At 41.1% G+C, this 17,238-nt stretch overlaps 1 protein-coding gene and 1 long non-coding RNA gene across 2 annotated transcripts; one reads left to right on the top strand and one right to left on the bottom strand.

Annotated features, from left to right (window-relative positions):
• Positions 1 to 8,921: 8,921 nt before the first annotated feature.
• On the bottom strand, positions 8,922 to 12,894 carry LOC147608716 (uncharacterized). Its single transcript, XR_015264351.1, has 3 exons — positions 12,733 to 12,894; positions 9,167 to 9,237; positions 8,922 to 9,065 (listed from the first exon to the last, which is right to left on the bottom strand). It is a non-coding gene; the product is annotated as an uncharacterized LOC147608716 (long non-coding RNA).
• Positions 12,895 to 14,085: 1,191 nt separating this feature from the next.
• On the top strand, positions 14,086 to 15,974 carry LOC147608715 (glucose and ribitol dehydrogenase-like). The gene is made up of 6 exons (XM_086788337.1): positions 14,086 to 14,261; positions 14,506 to 14,736; positions 14,833 to 14,972; positions 15,207 to 15,376; positions 15,631 to 15,816; positions 15,929 to 15,974. Exons 1-6 carry the CDS (start codon positions 14,139 to 14,141, stop codon positions 15,949 to 15,951), a joined length of 873 nt encoding a protein of 290 aa, XP_086644463.1. The 5' UTR covers positions 14,086 to 14,138; the 3' UTR covers positions 15,952 to 15,974.
• The last annotated feature ends 1,264 nt before the right edge of the window (positions 15,975 to 17,238 follow it).

Here is a 17,238-nt window from a genome sequence, read left to right as displayed (position 1 = left end):
AAGCATGCTCTACAAGCTGGTGAAGACAGAAATCAATTTCATCAAGTCTACAGTGAGATCCAAACTCTTCATCAAATCTGCAGGTGGCTTTGGTAAAACAGAGATTAAGCTTTCATTATTTGGTCAAATCTTGTGTTTCTTGGCTTAATCCTCTACTAGACTCATTGCTATTGATGCCTTTGAAAGCATTTGAGCTCATTTGAAGTGGAAGGCACCAAATCTGGGCTCCCCGCATACTCTGTTTTCTGCACACAAACTAGAGCATTAATTTGCTAATCAGTGATTAATCAATGCTAATCACTATATTTTGGTGCAATTGAGGGTTCAAATTAACCATTAGGTATCTGATACAGATCCCTAAAGCTTCAGATTGCAAATCGGAGTTGGTTTGATACTCCAACCATCCCGTACAAATTGGTTACCCTTAATTTAATGTAATTTCTGGTGATTTTATGCTGATAAAATTGTTGTAATCATCTATTAAACACCAGATTGAGTTGTAAAAGGGTAGACACTACCCTTGAATCTTGAATTTGGATCAAGAGGTAAGACCCCCTTCACATCACCATGAGTTCAGCACAGGAAATAGCCAAATTTAATGGGAAACAGTTTTATACATGGCAGACAAAAACCATGTATTTGCTGATGAGGAAAAATCTGTGGGGATTAGTTGAAGGGAGAGATGAATGCCGAGAGAGAGGGGAAAATGAGTGGAAGAGTAGGAATGAAAAAGCATTGGGACTTATTGCACTCAGTTTAAATGATGAAATCATTCATCACATCACAGGGATACAGTGGGCAAAAGATGCATGGGATGAACTCAATAAGTTATTTGGTACACAAGCAAAAAATTCCAAGATAAATCTGTTAATGCAATTCTACAAATTGGACATGAAGGAAAGTGAACCTTTAATCACACACTTGAACAAATATAAAAGCATTAAGCAACAGCTGGCAGCTATTGGCAAAAAGGTAGAAGATGATGAAGCATTAGCTGTACTTCTGAAGAGTGTGGACAAAGGAGATTATGAAAACATTGTAGCAACACTAAAGAATGTACCTGAACTGAAGATACATGAGATAGAAGCAGCTCTACTAGAGCAAGAGAGCAGAGGCAAAGAGAAGAAAGGGCTCGACTCAACAGCAGGAGAGGAAAAAGCATTCTTCACCCGAGGAGGATTCTCTCGAGGACGAGGACGAGGAAGAGGGTGTCCAAGGCTACTATAAGTGCCCGCGACCTTGACTAAAGTGCTCACACATACATCTACCACGTGGCCTACATCATCGGTGGCTCAGAGGTGGTTTTACTTTGTTGGGGCAGGTTACATTGGGTTGTGGGGTCTCTCTCTCTCTCTCTCTCTCTCTCTCTCTCTCTCTCAGAGATTTTCACATGGCTCCTCACTCTTTGGAGCCTCATATCTTCTCTTGTCTTCAGTCTTCTTGTCGTGGCAGCATCTCTCCACGCATTCATCTCTTCTTTCAGTCTTCTTGGGGCAGCTTCTCTTCTTGTGGCAGCTTCTCTTCTCGTGTCCATGTCTTCCTTCAGCTTTTCTTCTTGGTGTGGATCCTCTTCTTGGGAAGAGATATTCTTCTTCTTTCATGGCTGGGACCATGAGCTCGTCCGTCAGGTCATTTTGCTCCATGTGAGCAACATGTTTCAATGTTTTGCTGATAGTTCCTTTGGGCTTTTTATGTTTATCTTGTATCATTATGCAATGCAAACCCAAATTTATGCGGGAGGTCTTACCTCTTGCCTTAATCTGGACAAGGGCAGTGTCTGTTCCCATTTTTACACTGATGCAATGTGCCCAATAGCACATTCCCAAATGCAACTCTGGTTGTGAATAATCTTGAATTTGAGTGAGATTTACAGGCATTAACCAAAGGTTAAATGCAAAATGATGATTTTCATAATTTTATCAACACAATTTTTCCAGAAATTACATTAAATTAAGGGTAACCAATTTGTACGGGATGGTTGGAGTATCAAACCAACTCCGATTTGAAATCTGAAGTTATAGGGATCTGTATCAGATACCTAATGGTTAATTTGAACCCTCAATTGCACCAAAATACAGTGATTAGCACTGATTAATCACTGATTAGCAAATTAATGCTCTGGTTTGTGTGCAGAAAACAGAGTATGCGGGGAGCCCAGATCTGGCGCCTTCCACTTCAAATGAGCTCAAATACTTTCAAAGGCATCAATAGCAATAAGTCTAGTAGAGGATTAAGCCAAGAAACACAAGATTTGACCAAATAATAAAAGCTTAATCTCTGTTTTACCAAAGTCACCTGCAGATTTGATGAAGAGCTTTGATCTCAATGTAGACTTGATGAAATTGAATTCTGTCTTCACCAGCTTGTAGAGCATGCTTGAAAACCCTCGGGGCTAAGAGGAATTAGACCCATTTGATTTGATGAAGTAGAAATCATTGATTTACTGCAGAAAAACGTAGCTTTTTAATCAGCAAAAATCGGGAGCTTGTGTGGGCGGTTTGCGCTTCTAATTTGATGGGCTGGAGCTCCTATGGGTTAGCTATCTTGGGCTAGAAGGGTTTGGGCAATGGTTGAGTGTGCAAGGAGAATGGAGTCCTCCACTGGCTGGGGGTGAAGGGGAGAAGTAAAAACTCACTAAAAATTTGATTTTTTGCTAATTTTCTACTAATTCTAATTAATTAACTAATGGGGTCATAAACCTGGTTGATTCTAGGCATGGCTCTGATACCATGTTGAAATTTGAGCAAAATGATGAGCTATGGTGGATCAAACACCAGAATCAACATAATTAACAAAGTGATTAAGACTTAATTAGTGAATAATTAGCAAATAGATTAATGTAGGCATGGATACTCAAAAACCAGCAAATTCTCATTAGGGCTATGCCTCAATTTATAGAGTTTACATCAAGCATCTAATCCCATTCATTTCTCCATGATTCACTCCCAGAATATCTCCACCTTTTGCCCGATTCTCTCCACCTCTTCTCTTTTCCCTAAATATCTCCCAGAATATCTCCACACTCCTAAATTCCCTCATGCTACCCATTATTCTCTCCCAGTAGATTCTTCTCACCTTTTCACAGGTTCTTTCACAATTACATCTCCTCTTTTACAGCCTCTATCCAAGAGCTTGTTTCCACACACACCCTATTCACTTGTATTTTCAACAGAGACTGCTACAGCAAACCCAGTGAAGAAGGAACGACATCGGCAAACTTCATGGAGGCTCCAAAGGAAGTGGAGTCGGATCATCTTTTCTGAGAGAGAGAGAGAGAGAGAGAGAGACCCCACAACCCAATGTAACCTGCCCCAATAAAGTAAAACCACCTCTGAGCCACTGATGATGTAGGCCACGTGGTAGATGTATGTGTGAGCACTTTAGTCAAGGTCGCGGGCACTTATAGTAGCCTTGGACACATAGAGAGAGAGAGTGTGTCAAGGACTATGGAGTCTAGGGACTTGAGGCACTGGTCTCACGGGCTATCAAGTAAGAGAGAAACTTGATACAGGGTCCAGGTGTGCTAGGATTATTCACTTGAGGGGAGGTGTTGAAAATACAAGTGAATAGGGTGTGTGTGGGAACAAGCTCTTGGATAGAGGCTGTAAAAGAGAAGATGTAATTGTGAAAGAACCTGTGAAAAGGTGAGAAGAATCTACTGGGAGAGAATAAAGGATAGCATGAGAGAATTTAGGAGTGTGGAGATATTCTGGGAGATATTTAGGGAAAAGAGAAGAGGTGGAGAGAATCAGGCAAAAGGTGGAGATATTCTGGGAGTGAATCATGGAGAAATCAGTGGGATTAGATGCTTGATGTAAACTCTATAAATTGAGGCATAGCCCTAATGAGAATTTGCTGGTTTTTGAGTATCCATGCCTACATTAATCTATTTGCTAATTATTCACTAATTACATCTTAATCACTTACTAATCACTTTGTTAATGATGTTGATTCTAGTGTTTGATCCACCATAGCTCATCATTATGCTCAAATTTCAACACACACATGCACTTGACATAGTGGAATGTCCAAGATTGGGTTCCAAGCATTGTCCTCCTGGTCACGACTAGGTGGCTTGCTCTGGTCACAACTTAATATGCCATTATGCCATACCTTTGATCCTTTCCTCTGTTCAGCATCAAAAACGATTGCTTTTTTTGCACCCACCTGTTTTTGACTTTTGCCTTTGCTAGGTTGTTTCCCTTTTACTCTTGAGTCTACTGCTGTCTTGGAATGACAATAGTAAATACATGAGAATATAGTATTCGCACCTGTTTTACAACCCAACATACACTTTAAGGTTTTTAGATCGCCACCCAAGTGCCATTCAACGTTAAAGCAGCCTATTCCGGGAACATCAAGCTTTTGACCATTGACCTGACAAGAGACGACATGTTGAATGCCAGACCGTTCAAAATACCACCTCAAAGTATCATGGTTCTCTTTTGGGAGGACCCATGCTGCTTGCCACCAGATGTTCTCTGATTGAATGCCGTAGTAGTCTTGCTTATGCCCTTGACCCCTATTGTTGCTGTCTTCAGTTGCATCCAACTCTTGGGTCTCTAAAGGCTTTCCTCTAAGTGCTCGGCTCATCAAGGTTAAACTAACACGCTCCAGTCTTTGACCTTTAACCACTTGACATTCATCCAGCTCCAAGACAAACACGGCATTTCCACCTGTCTCTTCAAGTGTGAGGCCATAGTACTGAATCATTGCTTTTTGTAGCACTTCCATGTCAATGTAGACATTGTTATATGCATTGTATTCAAAGGGTTTGATTATTGGCATTGGCATAATATCCTCCACCCACTTGTACCCACCATTAAACATGGATGCAGTATCACCATTAGCACACTTCTTTGCCATCTGTAAGCTATAAAGTGTTGGAAGCAAGGATTGCGTAACTCCCTTTGCTCGCAACCCTAAAGTGATTGACCTGTACATTGCTCTATAACCTTTCTGGCTAATACTACCTGCTGAGTCACATATATCAAGCATCTCTTTGGGTGTGACAATTTCTTTGATTTCCTTCAAGAAATGTTGACGAAGGGTCTCCCGCAGCTTATCATTACCAAAACCTGTTATCATTTCCATGATATCCTTCTCCTGAAGGACATGCTGAAGAAGGGAGACATTAACATTGTCCTCAGCGTTGTTACATCCTAGTATAGCTGTTGCACATGCCCTACAATCGCAAGAGTCACCCATGAGAGATGCTTTATTCATTAATTGCTTCTCAAAGTTGCTATAATTCCTACAAAAATTTTTACCTGGTTGTTTGTTTACGCCTCTTGCATGCGCCTGCTGTCGTAGAAAGTAACCCAACAGCTTTACGTTTTCTTTGCCTTGCGTGATATCCAATGGGAAGGTGAGTGAAATGGTGAACACGACGCCGAAGATTACGAGTGGAGTGTTGAAGACAAACATAATTATCAGTAAATTGATTTATTGTGCGCACATTCTTCTGCACCTCAAGCTCCTCTAAGAGCTCTTTAATCCTCTGCATCAAACTATTGATCTGCTTAGTCGATGCCGCTTGAAGCTGGTCGAAGGCAAATTGTGTTTGCCTCTTTTTAGCTGCCTCATCTAGCCACAACATGTGTAATCTCCTACAATAGCCAAGAAGCCCATTGAAACCATCACCAACAAACTTAAAAAAACTTATAATGCTTTTGAATGGTGGAGGGGCACCAGATATTGGATCTGGTGGATAAAGATTTCCATCAATCCAAAGATCAATGGCCTTTGCTCCTCCTTGCATTCGAAGCTGATCGTATGAAATATTGGGTGCAACATGCCTACTGCGTAGGGTTGCATATTCTGTCTCCAAATCAACCTGAAGGCGGATCTTAGAAGGCTTATTGGTGATGTCTTGTAGTGCCATCTACAAGAAAGTAGGCTTGTAAGCTTGGGTTGAATAGGAGTGGAAGGAGCAGGATATGGTATCAAAAAATAATGGGAAGAATGGAGATGAGGGTTGCTTCTCTAGAGCTGCATTGTGGATAGAGAAAGAAGTCAGAAAGGGAGCCAAAGAAACATAGAGAGGGTTGGCAATGGTGAGACGAAAATGCAAAGGAGACAATGCATCATGGGAAGCTTCTTTAGTGCAAGCTATGGCTGCTAAGCAATATAGAGAGAGAATACATCATGAAAAGGTTCTTCTGTGCAAGTCATGGCTACTATTGTGGGTTTGGAGAGAGAACCAAGTATTGTAGAGAGAATGCTCCTGGTAAGCTTCTTCCTTCCAAGCCATGGCTACTACTGTGGGTTTGGAGAGAGAAGGCTCATTTAGGAGTACAGACCTGCTAGCTATGGAGAGAGGACCAAGTATTGTAGAGAGAATGCTCATGGTACTAAGCTTCTTCCTTGCAAGCCATGGCTACTACTGTGGGTTTGGAGAGAGAAGGCTCTTTTAGGAGTATAGATCTGCTAGCTATGGCTTTTGGAGTAGAGAAAGATGCTTTTTTCCATGGAGAAGGAGTGCAGGGCATTTTAGAGAGAGGATTTAGAGAGAGAAAGAGATCTGGTGCACACATAAAAAAGGAGGGAAGAAAGTGACAAATTTTTGGAATGTTTGGAGTTCAAAAAGGTAGAAAAGGCTATGATAACTGACTGACAGCCCATTACAAAGCTTTAAAGTCACCTAGGTGGCCAGATCTAAGAATATCTCCTTTTTTTTTATTTTTTTTGTTTTTGTAAAAAATCAAATATATGCTTTTAGGACTAGGCCTCTAGGCTTGGTCAAAGATGGATTAGCATTTTAAGAATTTCACTAAACGTCCAAATTAAAGGGCCCAAGAAGACTCCATTGAGTTCCTAATGGTATAATGAAAGTGTAATTCCTTTGCTTTATGATTTTAGGTTGTGTTTCACGCCAATCAAATTGATCCAAAGTGGTGGTATGTTATACAATTTTTCCCTTGTTAAAAACATATCTTTCAAGATCAAGATGTTGAGACCGAATCTTTGGATGAGGTGCAAGTACTATCTCAATTAATCAACTCATTAGAAGAAGATGATGATGAAAATGAAGAAAACAATTTAGAGGAGGTCAATCAAGAACATGAGAAACATCAATACAAAGAAGATAATGATAGTGATATTAATATGGAACCCCATCTTTTCATTGAGCTTCGATTAGATATAGAAACACAAATGGATCTATTACAAGATGGGATAGATTCATGATTTTTGTAATTACTTTCCTTCAAAAGTTTTCAACTATATATATTTTTTTCAAACATGGCTTTAAGGGTTCTGATGGATGTTTTTTTTTACTATCATAATTTTATGTATGTATGTCACATGTATAATCTAATTTCAATCCTTCAACAACTCTCTAGATTTTTAAATCTCAATACAGCAACAATATTTTATTGTTACGCTCGCTGCTCGTCGCTGCTCAATAGCCAAATTAGTGTAAAAGTGAAATTTCGCTATTGTGGTGGTTGCTGCTCATCACAGCAGGCAAAATTTTATTACTATTGTCGCTACTAGGTAGCGAAATTTTGCTACGGAGCAACAACAAAATGCCCCAACACCCCGAAGGCGTAAATGCTACTTGAAAATACTGCTATGCCCCTGACATGTTATAGTGAGATGGATCGTTGAATTTTCTTCTTTCTTCTTCACTCCTCTACAGTTATAACATGAATGTAAGAGTACATACTATACGTGAAAGTACTCAACTACCAAACATACACAGTCCATACCCAACTATGCCATAACTCTATTAAACCAAAGTGGCTATCATACAACATGTAAACCATTGGCAACATATTAACGATCATTTTACCAAAACCATACAAACGGTGCAAGTGCGGAGGTGTCATCCATATCTACATTAGTTGAGCTCGATTTCTCAACAATCAACTGGATCACCTCATCGATGTTGAGTAATTCCTGCTCTCTAAGGTCCTTGACCTTTAGTCAAGGATTTGTCGTAGCATCACCCTCTGCCATTCCTTTTCTATAATACATGGCTTCAAGGGTATCCCGTGTGCAAGTTTGGAAGTCTTGCAAGACCTGATGCGAGGTATTATTGACCCCCGGACTGATAATGCAATGAGAGGTCTACATGGCAAGTGCATCTCTCACATCCCATCTCCTTTGCTTCTATGTTGGAGCTGCGGGTTGCAACAAGTTGCTCTTGCTCTTATAGAGCATCTCTACCACTAACCCTTGGCCCCTAGATGAATAGTAGGAGGATGGGTGTCTTCCACTACAACATAATGATAGTTCAGCAACGAAAATAGCAGCGCTCTTATAACTAAAAAGGTGCGGAGATGTTAGGCCTATATCGCTGTTATTTTCGGTGCAATGGGTTTGTTGCTTAGCAGCGAAACTAGCAAACGTACTGCATAATTTGGCTGTAATTTAGAATTTACAATGTACATTGTAATTTGCTTTTTCGTTGCTAAGCAGCGAACGTACTGCATAATAAAAAAAGCTAGGGCAGATTGGGGAGTCTGCACAAGACTCTCTAGTCTATCCCAACTCTTTTTTTTTCTAATGTTGACACAGTAAAACTAACATAGTGAAAAAGTGTAATGTAAAACTTACAAATACCAACAAAAAGAAAAGACATTTGCAAACCATGGTTTTAGGAATGTCAAAATTCAATTACAATACTTAGCGGATTACATAAGTGTATGTTTCCAAAAAACTCATATACAAGATAAAGCGTAATAAAAACCTATGGAGCTAGGGGCTATCTAGATCTCATGCTATGCGATTGGTATTGTTCCTTTTGGATCCATCCCTTTCGCTTCTCACATTTCCATTGATATTGACATGGACATTTGCACCACCGTTTCGAGTTATATGATCCAAAAACACAATAAAACTAACACAAGTGAGAATCAATTTTGCAAAAACAAAGAGGTTTAGGGTTTAGGAATGTACTTACTTACCATGCTTTGCCAAGCATCTCCTCCAGTAATAACAATCCATCCTTTATCAGTAATAACAATCCATCCTTTATCTTGCACCCTATCAAATAGAGCTTGCAAACCCCGTTGTAATGCAAAATTATATTTCTCTTGGGGGCGGTCCACTACTTCAAGCTGCAGTTGTACAAATAAGTGAACATTTTAGAAAGTTTTTATTTAAGATAACCTTCTTTAATTAAAAGATAAGATACAACGTGAGGCTAATATATACTTACAAATATTATTGGGATATCGACTCCTTCTCTCTTGCTTCATGTGTAACATCAAGACTCGAGTTATTTGCCATCTATCCAAGAAAATACATACATACTTAAAACTCTTATGCATAGAAAGCTACCGGCATGCGTTGGTTGCTACTAGCATGCATAGAAAGCTACCGACATGCGTAGAAAACTAACCGGCATGCATTGAAAGCTACCGGCATGCGTAGGAAGCACCCAGCATGCATAGGTTGATACCGGCACTTGTGTTGGAGGCTACCGGCATGCATTGGTTGCTACCGGCATGCATTGGTAGCTACCGGCATGCGTAGGAAGCTACCGACATCATGCGTAAGTTGCTACCAGCATGCATTGGAAGCTACCGGCATGCGTAAGAAGCTACTGGCATGCGTTGGTTGCTACCGGCATGTGCTGGAAGCTACCGTCATGCGTCGATAGCACCTCGCATGCGTCAATTGCACCTGGCATGCGTTGGAAGCACCTGACATGTATCGGTAGCACTTGGCATGCATAGGAAGCTACCGGCATGCATAGGTTGCTACCGGCATGCATAGGAAGCTACCCGGCATGCTTAGGTAGCACCCGACATGTAATGGGAGCTTCCGGTGCATTCCAGTATAGCGACGTACATGACTAGGTAGCATCCGCCTAATGCATAAGCATTATGCATAAGGCTCATGCATACTATGCATAAGGTTTATGCATAGCATTCATAGCTTGCACGAGGCTATACATTTGTAGCCTGCATAAAGCTATGCATAAGCCTCATGCATAAACCTTATGCATAAGCCGCCACATATATGAGGGTTATGTATTAGCCATATGGATAAGCTTAATACATAAGCCTCATGTATGCGGCTTATGGATGAGGCTTATGTATGAGCTTATACATAAGCCTTATGTATGCGGCTTATGCGTGAGGCTTACGCATAAAACCTCATGCATAAAGCTTATGTATCCGGCTTATGCATTAGCGATATGCATAAGCTTTATACATAAAACTTGTGCATATGGATTTATACATGATGCTTATGCATACGGCTAATACATAAGCCTCATGCGCATAAGCTTATGTATAAGGCTATACATAGAGGCTTATTGCTAATGCATAAGCTTTATACATGAGGCTTAATGCAAATGTCTCATGCATAAACCTTATGTATAAGCCTCATGCATGAGGCTTATACATTTGGTAATGCATAAGTCTTATGCATGAGGTTTATGAACTACCCTTATGTATGAGGCTTATGCATAAAGCAAAAGCCTAAGGCCAATGCCTAAGTTTTATGAACTAGCCTCATACATGAGGCTAAGGCATATGGCCACCTCTAGAGAGGAGCTATGCTGTCCATGTAGGGGAGAAAAAATAACAAATCCTAAAACTTACAAACCCTGTATGCTGTAGACGCTGCTTAGCACGATATTGTGTTGCTGAGCAACGAAAAAGCATTGCAGAGCATCTTTAGATCGCTGCGAAGCATCTTGAAAACCCCCGATATTTTCCTTCCAAAAACGCTTCTACGCTCCCGATGTGTTGTAGTGTTCTCCATTCACAAGGCCCCACAAGCCTTGGCTACCATGAGATTTCTGAGTCCCATCGTCAAGCTTAGCTTCTTGTGCCAGTACACCAAATACAATAGGCAAGGTTTGCATCTGTGCCTGCATCTTCATAAAAAGTTTTATTAAAAAATGGACACAAAAAGAAAAGAAATGTATGTGCACATAGATTTAAAAATGGACAGAGGCGTTTTTCTAGAAAGGCTCATGTTACAAAATTCAAGGCGCGTTGGTGAAGAAGGCTATGTTACACGGCATTTTCTGGAAAGGCTTGTGTTACACGATTCACATGTGTTAGTGAAGAAGGCCGCATGCAAGCAACCACGTAGGGAGGCGCAAAAAGTTCTACGTGTGCCCACCCGTATCGTGATAAGGAAGTTCTCACGCCAAGGATAGATATAAATTTAGATAATTGTACCTTGCAGAAGAAGAGTCCGGCGGCAAGGTAATATGCAGCAAGTGCTTCGCACCCTTGAGGCCGTTTTGCGACTGGTTTTTCCTGTGCTAAACGCTTGGTTTCTGTGTCTCAATACAATTACAACTTATCATCTGAGCTTCTGAATCCTATGACTAAATCTCTTTCGGCTTCACCTAGTTCTCTGCGTGCTGCGGAGCTTAAGCAAAGGGGAAGACCGAGTAGCTGCTTGAATATCTCCACAGCAAGAAGCATGGCAACGGACGGCAAGAAGCTCCCCCCTCAGCAGCAAGAGGGACAGCCGGGCCGGGAGCACGAAATGCGACCTACCCCCGAGTTCATTCGGCCCACATACAGGCCGGCCGGCAAGCTGATGGTAATCAAAGGAATTAGCCTCGCCGGAACGAATTTGATCTTGCATCGATAAATCGTGATCAAGATTAGTGTATTTAATGTATTGTATGCAAAATGCAAGTATGGCTACGCATAAATTAGATAACGTATGGTTGAATTGCTGCCAAATATATATTCATGTACGTTAAATCTGGCATGTGTCAGTTGCACTTGGCATGCGTTGGAAGCACCTGACATGCATCGGTAGCACCCGGCATGCATAGGAAGCTACCGACATGCGTTGGTTACTATCGGCATGCGTTGGTTGCTACCGGCATGCATAGGAAGCTACCCGGCATGTAATAGGAGCTTCCGGTGCATTCCAGTAGCGATGTACATGAATAGGTAGCACTCGCCTAATGCATAAGCATTATGCATAAGGCTCATGCATACTATGCATAAGGTTTATGCATAGCATTCATAGCTTGCACGAGGCTACACATTCGTAGCCTGCATAAAGCTATGCATAAGCCTCATGCATAAACCTTATGCATAAGCCGCCGCATATATGAGGCTTATGTATTAGCCATATGGATAAGCTTAATACATAAGCCTCATGTATGCGGCTTATGGATGACCTTATGCATAAGCCGTCACATATATGAGGCTTATGTATTAGCCATATGGATAAGCTTAATACATAAGCCTCATGTATGCGGCTTATGCGTGAGGCTTACGCATAAAACCTCATGCATAAAGCTTATGTATCCGGCTTATGCATTAGCGATATGCATAAGCTTTATACATAAAACTTGTGCATATGGCTTTATACATGGCTTATGCATATGGCTTTATACATGATGCTTATGCATACGGCTAATACATAAGCCTCATGCATAAGCTTATGTATAAGGCTATACATAGAGGCTTATTGGTAATGCATAAACTTTATACATGAGGCTTAATGCAAAAGTCTCATGCATAAACCTTATGTATAAGCCTCATGCATTTGGTAATGCATAAGTCTTATGCATGAGGTTTATGAACTACCCTTATGTATGAGGCTTATGCATAAGGCAAATGCTTAAGCTTTATGAACTAGCCTCATACTACATGAGGCTAAGGCATATGGCCACCTCTAGAGAGGAGCTATGCTATCCATGTAGGGGAGAAAAAATAACAAATCCTAAAACTTACAAACCCTGTAACATGTAAAAGCATAAAAGAGGAAACATAAAAGGGAGAGATCTCTTACCTTATGAGGCTTGTATGTGTGGATAACCTACAAAATCAAACCAAATAAAGAAGAGAAGTATTAGTAACCCTAATCTTAACCCTAATAGAAAGCATATACAAAACCCTAATCTTAATAGAAATCTTAATGAAAGATTATGCATAACATAGAAAACTTATTGAATCTTTCTTTTTTCCTTCGCATTATAGCTTAACCCTAACCCTAGCTTCTAAATAGAAAATATAATAGAGAGCTTTGATGGAGAGCTCTCCATCAAATCTCTTTATTAGGGTTTCTATGTAGAAGCTAGGGCTACGGTCAAGATTCAATGAGAAGGAAAAATGAAGAAAAGAAAAACTTAAAAGAGAAGAAAGAGAAGGGAAATACTCACAATAAAGCTTTAATGGAAAGCTTGTTTGCATAGGAAATGAAGGAAAATAGTAGACATACCTTGCTTGAGCTTGAGGAGGATAGGGTAGGAGAGGTAGAAGTGATAGACAATGCAAAAAGCTAAAAAAAACTCAGAGTACAATTTTATTGTATTCAAAAGATAAAACTACGTGGCGACAAAAGAAACGACCAAAAAGCAGATATTTTTACAGTATAGCAGCGTTTTTTTGCTGCTGTAGACGCTGCTCAGCGCGATATTGCGCTGCTGAGCAACGAAAAGCATTGCGGAGCATCTTTAGATCGCTGCGAAGCATCTTGAAAACCCCCCAATATTTTTCTTCCAAAAACGCTTCTACGCTCCCGATGTGTTGTAGTGTTCTCCATTCACAAGGCCCCACAAGCCTTGGCTACCATGAGATATTCGAGTCCCATCGTCAAGCTTAGCTTCTTGTGCCAGTACACCAAATACAATAGGCAAGGTTTGCATCTGCGCGTGCATCTTCATAAAAAGTTTTATTAAAAAATAGACACAAAAAGAAAAGAAATGCATGTGCACATAGATAAAAAATGGAATGTATGTGCACATAGATTAAAAAATGGACAGAGGCGTTTTTCTAGAAAGGCTCATGATGCGTTAGTGAAGAAGGCCGCATTCAAGATGGCTTATGTTACACGGCATTTTCTGGAAAGGCTTGTGTTACACGATTCACGTGTGTTAGTGAAGAAGGCCGCATGCAAGCAACCACGTAGGGAGGCGCAAAAAGTTCTACGTGTGCCCACCCGTATCGTGATAAGGAGAGTACACTACGCCAAGGATAGATATAAATTTACAGCAAGTGCTTCGCACCCTTGAGCCCGTTGCGACTGGTTTTTCCTGTGCTAAACGCTTGGTTTCTGTGTCTCAATACAATTACAAGTTATCATCTGAGCTTCTGAATCCTGTGACTAAATCTGTTTCGGCTAGTTCTCTGCGTGCTGCGGAGCTTAAGCAAAGGGGAAGGCCGAGTAGCTGCTTGAATATCTCCACAGCAAGAAGCATGGCAACGGACAGCAAGAAGCTCCCCCCTCAGCAGCAAGAGGGACAGCCGGGCCGGGAGCACGAAATGCGACCTACCCCAGAGTTCATTCGGCCCACATACAGGCCGGCCGGCAAGCTGATGGTAATCAAAGGAATTAGCCTCGCCGGAACGAATTTGATCTTGCATCGATAAATCGTGATCAATATTAGTGTATTTAATGTATTGTTACAGTATGCAAAATGCAAGTATGGCTACGCATAAATTAGATAACGTATGGTTGAATTGCTGCCAAATATATATTCATGTACGTTAAATCTGCTTAATCAAGGCTGATTAAGGGATGTTAAAACTGGATGGGCTTATATTATGTAGTTGAGGTGTATAGGGGAAGGTGGCATTGGTGACGGGAGGGGATTCTGGGATAGGGCGTTCTGTGGCGTGCCACTTTGCGTTGGAGGGCGCCACGGTCGCCATCACGTACGTGCCTGAGAAGGAAGAGAAGGACGCGGCTGACACCCTCCGCCTGCTCAAGAGCCAATACAAGAGCCCCCACGCCAAGGACCCCATCAAGATCCCCGTAGACCTTGGATTCGAAGAGAATTGCAAGCAGGTGTGTGTACATTTAAGGCTTTCGCCTGCAGCTGTAAGCTTAGCTTTCATTTCATCGATGGTTACTGTTTTTGGGTTATCAAATCCTTTTGCCTGCTGTAAGCTGGATACCTATGGATGTTTGCACATTCTCGTCAACAATGCTGCGGAGCAGCACGCCGTCCCCGGAATCGAGAGCATTCCTGCTGAGCAGGTGGAGCGTGTGTTTAGAACTAACATCTTTTCCCAGTTCTACCTCACCAAGTAATTATATGTGGCCCTCTCTCAACCTTCCATCTACAATTCAGTCAATTCAATTCAATTGATTACCAATGAAATTGATGCTTAATTCAATTGATTAACAACCCGCTGCTTTATCGTTTCTGTACCCTCATACGATCACTCGTGTCATGTACTTCTGTTCAATCCTCTGAATCATCATCAATGCGCCAACTTTTCTGTAATTGTTTGCTTTCCTTCTCTATTTTGTGAACACAGATATGCCGTGAAGCACATGAAGGAAGGGAGCTGCATCATCAACACATCGTCCGTGAATGCATACAAAGGCAACGCCAGCCTGCTGGACTATACGTCAACCAAGGGTGCCATAGTGGCCTTCACTAGGGGCTTAGCTCTCCACTTGGTTGGCCGTGGGATACGTGTGAATGGTAATTAATATAATCACCATAATGATTAATCCTTTCTAGTAGGGCTTTACTTAATCCTAGATGATAGTTACAACTGGGAAAAGGCTACAGTAATCAGCATTATTAATCCTGCAAAACTACATTAAGAGCTACAATAATCAACTACGCTTTACGGAGAAAATAATTACGAATGCAATGGAAAGGTGGAGGGAAATATTCTCTCAGCGTCTAAATTAACAGATTGTGAGATTAATTATTAACGTGTGCGCTTGTAGCTGTGGCACCTGGTCCCGTTTGGACGCCTCTCATCCCAGCCTCTTTTCCGGAGGAGAAGGTAGAGCAGTTTGGGGAGCAAGTGCCCATGAAGAGGGCGGCCCAGCCATCTGAAATCGGCCCTTCCTACGTCTTCCTCGCATCGGAGGAATCCTCCTATTACACCGGCCAAGTCCTGCATCCAAACGGTGAGAGCGAGCTAACTACAGTGGAATAATGCTCATAAGTCCTGTTTCATATCCTCCTTAAATAGGATTAGTTAACATTGGGGTTCTTAAATACACCCTCTCAATTTTGCAGGTGGAGTCGTCGTGAACGCATAACAAGTTACAACTTAGAAGAGGAGAGGAGAAGCTTCCCATAGCTTTTTTTTTGGAAGTGTGAAGAATCTCAGCGCTCAAAAGTTCCAAATCTCAAAAAAATTGTGGATGTGTTAATGAATTGGCTCTAATGCCCTAAGATACCTTCCCCTCCTCTCCTCCTGTAGGTGTGACGACCTTTGTCAACCTTTTAGTAAAATTTACTTTATAATAAAATAGATTTATTAGGTAGAATAGGTTTATTAGGTAGAATAGGTTTGTTTTATCTAGCACAACGTACTTCCCAACGGTGCATTGAAGTGTTTGTATCGGAACAACTCCTTGTATAAATCTCCCTCTTGGGTTCATAATAAACTCTCTCTGTTATGTGCGTTCTGTCTTCATTGCTAAACCATATGGGTTTTTTTGCGTGCTACATATGAGCACACGAATCTTGAGATTTGTCAAACTTTTGACTTTGTCAATCGAACTCAGTTTTTAGATAGCTTGCAAAAACTATTTAGGTGAAACTACCATTTCTAGTTTAGTCATTATCTGAAACCTTGCAAACACTGTTTAGGTGAAACTACCATTTCTAACCTTACAAATGGTTTTGTTAGCTGCCTTACCATCTTCATGGAGGGCTTTCATCACCACTCCCCACAATGGCTAATCTCCAACTTCAGGGTTATATGTCAGTAAGATCCTTGATCTCCAACTTCAGGGTTATCTCAATAAGGTCCTTCAAGAAGAGGCTTCAGAGTTATCTAAGTAAGATCCTTCAAGAAGAGGCACTGCACACCTCTTCTAATATAGCTCTGCTCGTCCCATAGCCAAGCTCTTAATTTAAAAAATCCAAGACGCTCATCCCATAGCATTGGCTCTTAATTTAAAAAATCCAAGATGCCCACAGTGGCAATCCCATCCTCAAGAACCATACCTTCTAGTTGCTCAACTCTAGGACATCCTCACTATACTGTTCAATCTTCAACTAATACTCCCAACAATGGGAACATTATATGTCGTTATTGTAAACAACTTGGTCATGTAAGAAAAGACTACAAGACGACCAGATGTAGAGAGCAGTCATCCAACCGGCCATTCCGTCCTCAAGCCAATCTAGTGGCTGCGGACCTAAAGGCGTACAACAACCTTTATGTTTTTACAAGATACAATTATCGTGTGTGGGCATCGAATCGCTTATTTCAGTTATACATCCATAAACAGAAGAATTGCAGAGAATAATGCATTGAGACAAAATTGTACACGTAGAGACGAAAGTGAAAGTGATTGTATTATACATCCATAAAC

The sequence above is a fragment of the Cibotium barometz genome, chromosome 52, assembly GCF_041138505.1.
Source record: "Cibotium barometz isolate CiBa-2024 chromosome 52, ASM4113850v1, whole genome shotgun sequence".
Taxonomy (NCBI): domain Eukaryota; kingdom Viridiplantae; phylum Streptophyta; class Polypodiopsida; order Cyatheales; family Cibotiaceae; genus Cibotium; species Cibotium barometz.
This window is presented reverse-complemented; position numbering and strand designations above follow the sequence as displayed.

Bases quoted from the DNA above. Each gene is read 5' to 3' on its own strand.
- LOC147608715 (XM_086788337.1), top strand. From the start codon at position 14,139: ATGGCAACGGACAGCAAGAAGCTCCCCCCTCAGCAGCAAGAGGGACAG. The intron at 14,973-15,206 runs GTAATTATATGT...TTGTGAACACAG, and splicing joins TCCCAGTTCTACCTCACCAA to ATATGCCGTGAAGCACATGA. The intron at 15,817-15,928 runs GTGAGAGCGAGC...TCAATTTTGCAG, and splicing joins CCAAGTCCTGCATCCAAACG to GTGGAGTCGTCGTGAACGCA.